The sequence below is a fragment of the Plectropomus leopardus genome, chromosome 24, assembly GCF_008729295.1.
Source record: "Plectropomus leopardus isolate mb chromosome 24, YSFRI_Pleo_2.0, whole genome shotgun sequence".
NCBI classification, from domain to species: domain Eukaryota; kingdom Metazoa; phylum Chordata; class Actinopteri; order Perciformes; family Serranidae; genus Plectropomus; species Plectropomus leopardus.
The window spans coordinates 230,610-238,109 of NC_056486.1; the positions used below are offsets into that span (position 1 = coordinate 230,610).

At 41.3% G+C, this 7,500-nt stretch overlaps 1 protein-coding gene across 1 annotated transcript in view; it reads left to right on the top strand.

Annotated features, from left to right (window-relative positions):
• Window positions 1–347: 347 nt before the first annotated feature.
• The window catches only part of fmnl2b (formin-like 2b), a 12,912-nt gene continuing 5,759 nt past the window's right edge, over window positions 348–7,500 (top strand). The window contains 18 exon segments of the mRNA XM_042512984.1: window positions 348–531; window positions 1,113–1,189; window positions 1,309–1,392; window positions 2,227–2,370; window positions 2,443–2,569; window positions 2,682–2,758; window positions 3,806–3,899; window positions 4,038–4,112; window positions 4,590–4,700; window positions 4,784–4,933; window positions 5,069–5,170; window positions 5,467–5,687; window positions 6,045–6,148; window positions 6,279–6,341; window positions 6,344–6,384; window positions 6,386–6,467; window positions 7,092–7,112; window positions 7,251–7,375. Coding sequence (XP_042368918.1) covers window positions 445–531; window positions 1,113–1,189; window positions 1,309–1,392; window positions 2,227–2,370; window positions 2,443–2,569; window positions 2,682–2,758; window positions 3,806–3,899; window positions 4,038–4,112; window positions 4,590–4,700; window positions 4,784–4,933; window positions 5,069–5,170; window positions 5,467–5,687; window positions 6,045–6,148; window positions 6,279–6,341; window positions 6,344–6,384; window positions 6,386–6,467; window positions 7,092–7,112; window positions 7,251–7,375 — 1,785 coding nt within the window. The 5' untranslated portion in view covers window positions 348–444.

Genomic DNA, 7,500 nt, shown 5'->3' on the forward strand with positions numbered 1-7,500 from the left:
GTGAAGTTTGGGGAAACAAATTCCGGGTAAAAATGGCTTGAATTAATTTTTTTAGGTGCTATTTACTTTAATGTTGAAGTAGTGAAGATGAAAACTGATTTTTTTACTTACTCTCCCCTGATTTAAATCAGAATAGGGTTCTTCTTTTTTGTTTTATTTAAACAAAGATCTGTTTATCTGGACAGAAAGTATATATTTAGTATATTTTTAGTATCAGAACTAAAGTCATGTCTTTACTGGTATTATTACAAAATTAGTATTAGTATTATTATTAGTATTATCAGTATTATTATTATATGGTATAGAAAATATTAGTGTACTCTAATTTTATCAAACCTCAATATCAGCAGACAGATTTCTTATGATGAGGTCACACAGGTGTTGTTGGTGGGCGGAGTTTCATTTGATGTCATCCAATCACTGTTGTGTGTGTGTGTGTGTGTGATGCAGGAGAGGTTTCAGGTGAAGAACCCTCCACACACTTACATCCAGAAACTGAGAGGCTTCCTCGACCCGGCCGTCACACGCAAGGTGAGGTGGGAAATGTAGTTTGTAGCTGGTTTATGAGAGCGATGATGTCACAGTGACATCGGAGAGAGTCGTATTTCAGCATTTCTCTGCAGGTTAAAAGAAAAAAAATCGCATTAAAAAATCGTTTTCTGCCTTAATGAAGTTGATTATCTGTATTATGTTGTATTGTCGTTATCACACAAACGTTCACACAAATATGTAGCTGGAGATGAAAGGGAGAAAACGTTTTTTTAAAGTGTGTGTGTGTGTGTAGGCATGAACAGAAGTAAAAGAACTCAAACCCATCCTGCAAAACTCTCACATGAAATATAACTAAAGCCAAAATACATACGCTCTATGTTTGTTTGTTCGTTTAAACTGTCTTTCCTTTGTTTTTCTTCTTGTTTTTGTTTTCTTTCTTTTTCTAAAAAAAGCATTTCTACGTTCTTTTTGTTGTTGCTGTCTTTGTTGACACCATATTCGGTTGTATATGTGAACTAAATGGTGAATAAAGAGTTGGAGTAAAAAAAAAAATCATTATATTTGTTATTATTTATTTGATGTATTTTAAGCGTAATAACCCGTGTGTCCATCTCCCGCAGAAATTCAGAAGAAGAGTTCAGGAGTCGACTCAGATGCTCAGAGAACTTGAGATTTCTCTTCGTACAAATCACATCGGGTACGCGTTTGAACATCTGTCCTCTGGACATTATATTCATTTTTCTAATTTTCTAAACTGTTAATTAATCTGTCAGGTCACAAAATGTTGAAAATAAAGTGTCAGTTAACCGTCTGCAGGTGGGTCAGAGAGTTCCTGAATGAGGAGAATCGAGGTCTGGATGTTCTGGTTGAGTATTTGTCCTTCGCTCAGTACGCCGTCACGTGAGTCTGAACAAACTAACTTTTAAGTTATTAAATAATATACATTAACATTTTATGCTTCACACTTGAATTTAAGGATTCTAGTAGAATATGTTCAAATGCTTTCATTAAAAAAAAAAAAACATTTTTTTTTTTTTTACCGTGAAAATTACAAATTAAAGTTTCTAAACACAACCGGACATGTTTCGGGTGGAATATGATCCAAAAGTCAGGGAGAAATTTACAACAACAGCAACTAAATTTACATATTTCACTGACGTTAGCACGTAGCTACATGTAGCAGTGTACTTGAAGCCGGTAACTGACTAAAACGGAGAATAGCGACACTTTACAGTGAAAAATCCCCATTAGCATGAAGCTAACGGAGAATAACGACACTTTTTCACTGTGAAAAGAGCTTCTAACTGGACATGTTCTGCAGGAATTTGATCCCAAATCTGGGAGATAATTTACGTCATGGGCAACAAAGTTCACATGTTTCTCAGACTACGTTATGTAAACATTTGCATTAGGGCGCCTCAAGCAGGCGGCCATTTAAATAAATGTGTCACGCCGTGCTGTCGCCAGAGTACAAAAAATACTGAGAACGGTAAGAACAGTGTGAAGTTTGAGGTTTTTGCTGTCTTATGTACACATATACCTTATTATTTGAAACTTTGGCTGAGTTTAAATTCAAAATGCGACGTAACACGTGCTATACTGTGACGTTTTCAGCCGATATAGAAGCCACAAAATACGGAACAGTATTAGGTCTCATTTAATTTATGCGTAAAGATAAAACTACAGAGAATTAATGTCGTGATTGGTCGTTTTGTTGTTGCTGTTTGTGTCCAGGTTCGATGGCGAACAGTCGGAGGCCGGAGGCGAGGTCTCGTCCATCGACTCCCCCTGGAGTCGGTCCATAGAGGATCTCCATGGCGACTGCAGCCTCCCCTCCCCCTCCTCCTCCGTCCCGCGGGCGGCTCGACACTCCATCAGGTAACGAACAGAACCAATCGGACGAGCTCGGCAGCTGAAGACGTCTCTCTGATGACGTTTGTGTGTTCGCAGCTCGGCGATGGTGACTCGCTCCAACACTCTGCCGAGTCGCCGCACTCTGAAGAACTCACGACTCGTCTGCAAGAAAGACGACGTCCACGTGTGCGTCATGTGTCTGAGAGCCATCATGAACTACCAGGTAACACTTAGGTAACGTTTTTATCACATTCGCTTCAGTTCGAACCGAAAACAGCAGGTTAACTCTGCGTCCTCCTCGTCCTCCACGTCCTCCTCGTCCTCCACGTCCTCAGTACGGATTCAACATGGTGATGTCACACCCACACGCCGTCAACGAGATCGCTCTCAGCCTCAACAACCGGAACCCCAGGTCAGTACTACACAGTACTACTGAGTACACACAGGTACTGCACAAAGGTACTACTGAGTACACACAGGTACTGCACAAAGGTACCACTGAGTACACACAGGTACTACTAACTACACAAAGGAGCTAACAAGTACACACATGGGCTACTGAGTACACAAAGGTACTGCACAAAGGTACCACTGAGTACACACAGGTACTACTAACTACACAAAGGAGCTAACGAGTACACACAGGTGCTACTGAGTACACACTGGTATAACTGAGTACACACAGGTGCTACTGAGTACACACAAGAATTGAGACACTACAAACTACAAGTGAAAAATTGCAACTGAGAACAAAAAACCTAAATGACAACTGAAAAACTACAAACTACAACAGAGAAGAACTTCAGCTGAAAAACTACACACAACTGACAGACTACAAACTACAACGGAAAAAAATTACAAAAAAAGCAAAAACAAACGCAAAATACAACTGAAAAATCACAAAAAAACACTTAAAAAACTACTACTTAAAGATTCCAAACGATAATGGTAAAACTGCAAACTACGACTGAAAAATACAAACGAGAATCTATAAATTGAAACTAAAAATTTGCAAAAGACAACTGAAAACTATAAACTACAACTAAAAAAAATAAAAATGACAACTGAAAAACTACAAACAAGTGACAAATGACAATTGAGAAACTACAACTGAAACAAAAGCACAAACTACAACCAAAGAAATACAAACTACAGCTTGAAGAATACTGTAAACTACATGCCAGCTAAAAAAATACAAACAATTTAAAACTTTAAAATGAAAACTGAAAATATAAACTACAACTGAAATATTACAAACTACAACTGAAAAACCATAAACTCAGACTCAGTGAACCACTTCGTACTGCAATGTCCGGACAAAAGGACTGAATGTGAATCATGTTCAATAATGAAGACACATTTTCTGAATGAAGTTAAAAAAGCGTTCGTGAGCTTTTTGTTAAATTTGTCAGGATTGAATATTGAAACTTTATTGACAGTCTGTCCCTCTGTTGATCAGGACAAAGGCGCTGGTGCTGGAGCTGCTGGCGGCGGTGTGTTTGGTTAGAGGAGGACACGAGATCATCCTGTCGGCCTTCGACAACTTCAAAACCGTAAAAAACACACACACACACACACACACACACACACACACACACACACACACACACACACACATATCCTATTCCGGTGTCAGCTAATGGGGTGGGTTGACTGGCTGATTGATTGATTGATTGATTGATTTGTTGCAGGTGTGCACAGAGTCAATGCGTTTTGAGAAGCTTATGGAACATTTTAAGAACGAAGACGACAACATCGACTTTTTGGTATGAAGGTTTATCAGAACTAATTAATTAAATCCCAAACTCTTCATTGTATACATGTTCTGTTTTAGTTCCCCATGAACTGAAGATTAAACGTTGTGTTTAACAGTCACTTTAATTATATAAATGGAAATAATCTCAAATCATAGAGGACCGAGAACAGAACCCTGAGGAACCCCTAAAACAGGGATGATTAACCTGCTTTGCTTGGGGGGCGGCCCCATACATGTTGACTGGATTTTTAGGACATCTCTAGGATTTTAGGACATTTCTGTGATTTAAGGACATTTCTAAAGTTTTAGGATGTTTAAAGGTTTTGAGGATGTTTATAGGATTTTAGGAGTTTTTTTGAGTTTAGGGTTTGTTTTTTAGGATTAGCTGAACTCATTAGGGATTCAGGTCTAATCATTGTTACATCTTTGGATAAATAATTGGTTGCTAACTGAACATGTCTGTCGTTGCCGTGGTGACGGTTGTCAGGTGGCCTGTATGCAGTTCATTAACATCGTGGTTCACTCGGTGGAGGACATGAACTTCAGAGTCCATCTGCAGTACGACTTCACCAAACTCAATCTGGACGAACACCTGGAGGTATCACGGTCACATGACCCTCAGCTCTCAGCCAATCACACGCCTGTCTCTGGTTTAATGTCTCTCTACCTGTCTCACCTCAGAGGCTGAAGCACACAGAGAGCGACAGGCTGCAGGTCCAGATTCAGGCGTATCTGGACAACGTGTTTGACGTTGGGACGCTGCTGGAGGACGCTGAGACCAAAACGGCTGCTCTCGAGCGAGTGGAGGAGCTGGAGGAGAGCCTCAGCACGGTGAGATGTCGGTTTGTCTGTCCTCAGGTGTCGGACCATCTGTCAGGCATGGAGAACAAAACAATGAGAGACAAACAGATGAAGACATGTCTGAAGTGACAGGTGGGGCACTGACCTTTCTCTCTGTGTCCTCAGATGTCAGAGCGTCTGCTGGACGTGGAGAACGAAGCAATGCTGAAGATTGTTGAACTGGAAAAGCAGCTGATGCAAACCAACAAGGAGCTGGACCACGTCCGGGTCAGTGAACCAGAGAAAAGAAAATCTGAAATGTTGCACTGTCCCTTTAACTCCACACCTGTTACCTGTGCAGGAGGTGACTTTTTTAGGATGTTAGTCAAGTCAAGTCAATTCTATTTATAAAGCCCATTATCACAAAACATAGTTTGCCTCAGAGGGCTGGGACATTTCTTGGATTTTAGGACATTTCTCAGATTTTAGTACATTTAGTACATTTCTCAGATTTTAGTACATTTCTAGGATTGTTGGATGTTTTTTGGATTTTAGGACATTTCTGGGATTTGTTACCTTTGCAGGAGGTGTACGCCAGCACCAACTCTCAGGTGCACACTCTGCGGCGGATGGTTCGGGAGAAGGACCAGACGATTCGGCGTCAGAGCCGTCTGGAGCGTCAGGCTCAGGAGGCCCAGCAGGCCGGAGGTCCCGGGGCCCCACAGCCCCAGAGAGGAGAGGGAGACGGGGGAGTGGCCGACTCAGCCTCCCCCTCACCCCCACCCTGTCCCAACCTGTCCCCAAGGTGAGACACGTCACTGTCCACAACACAGTGTGAGATGAGCTGCTACAGTCCTACCAGGAGATGCTAGAGAAAAACAGATTGGACACAAACAAATTCATTGGAATAAATCATGAGTATAGAGGACCAAGAACAGAACCCTGAGGAACCCCATAAATCGTTATTACGAGCACTGTAACAATGAATTATAAATTCTAAAGGACTAATGTTGGAAGAAGTATTTAGATATATTAATATATTTTGATCATCAAAAAATTACAATAATAATCCAATATATCACGCATCAATACCAAATTAGAAAAAGCATTTTTTTTATTTGTTATAATTGATTTTGATTACTTACCTGATTGATGACGACAGTCCTGAGACCGTAGCCTATCACAGCATGGGACCTGGGATGGGCGGAGCTCCAGGGATGCCAGCCCCACCCCCTCCACCACCTCCACCACCAATGCCAGGCACAGGTGGGCTCCACTAATCAGATTCAGATTCAGATTTCAGATTCAGATATTTCATCATAAGAAGATCTGAAAAACATAAAGCAACATGTAAACATAACCTGTTTCTTTCTTTTTGTTTCTTTTGTCTCTGAAGTGTCCAATGGGTCGTACCCTGCACCTCCTCCTCCTGCTCCTCCTCCTCCCCCTCCCCCACCTCCTCCCCATGTCGGACCAGCGAGCTCTCCTCTTCTGTTCCCATGCCCCCCCCCCCCTCCCCCTGTGGCCCCGCCTCTCCCGGGGTCGGGGGGCTCACCCACCGTCATCTTTAACTCTGGACTGGCAGGTGAGGTGGACGGTTTTATAGATAAACTCTTTTTCAGTGCAGCTGCACATCATTTTCACACTTTTAGCACAACCATCGATATAACTAACTAACTAACTACAAACTTGGAAACAAGATGCACTTCAGCAACTCTTAATTACACCAAATTTTAAAGTTTTATCCCTGTCTATATTCTGAAGGTATTTTCAGAGTGGTTTATTCTTACTTCATCCACGGCCAGATTAACAAAAATTAATTAGAGATATCCATATCCATTAAAAGAGATATCCAAAACTTCCGAAGTTTGCACTTCGGAAGTCTAAAGTATCAACAAAAACAAGAATTTCAAACCTCGCTTTATCCAATATTCAGATTTTTGTTATGGGAACGTTTGCAAACTGTTGCATATTTAACTCGTGATTCAAAAACTAATGGTCTTTATGTTAGTAATTTATTCATCTCTTAGTTCAGATTTGTACCTAAATCACCTGACGTGTCACACAGTAACAGTACGGTCCACTAACTAGATTCACAGGTCTCAGCCAATCAGAATCCAGAATTCTCAGTTGCCATGGTAAATGTGAAATATAATTTGTGTTTCATGATACTAACGTGCTGTTGTTTTTTCTCTTGTTTTGCTGACAGAGGGTCCTCTCAAGTTATTCTGTACGTTTAATTACAATTTACATTTTCACGTTTCTCATCATCCTTTTTCATCTCATCCCTCCATTTAGAGTGACTTTCATCCTTCCCCGAGATAATCCTGTCTCTGGGCTCACCTGTCTCTCTCTCCTCGCTCTGCAGCGGTCAAGATCAAGAAGCCGATCCAGACCAAGTTCAGGATGCCGGTGCTGAACTGGGTCGCCCTGAAGCCGAGTCAGATCAACGGGACCGTCTTCAACGACATTGACGACGAGGCCATCCTGCAGGTGACACAAAGACACAATTCAAGTCTTTTATTTGAGTAATCCTGTTAATGATAATGAGACAGACGCAAGGTCACCGTGACCTTTGACCACCAAATTCTAACCAGTTCATCCTTGACTCAAAGTGG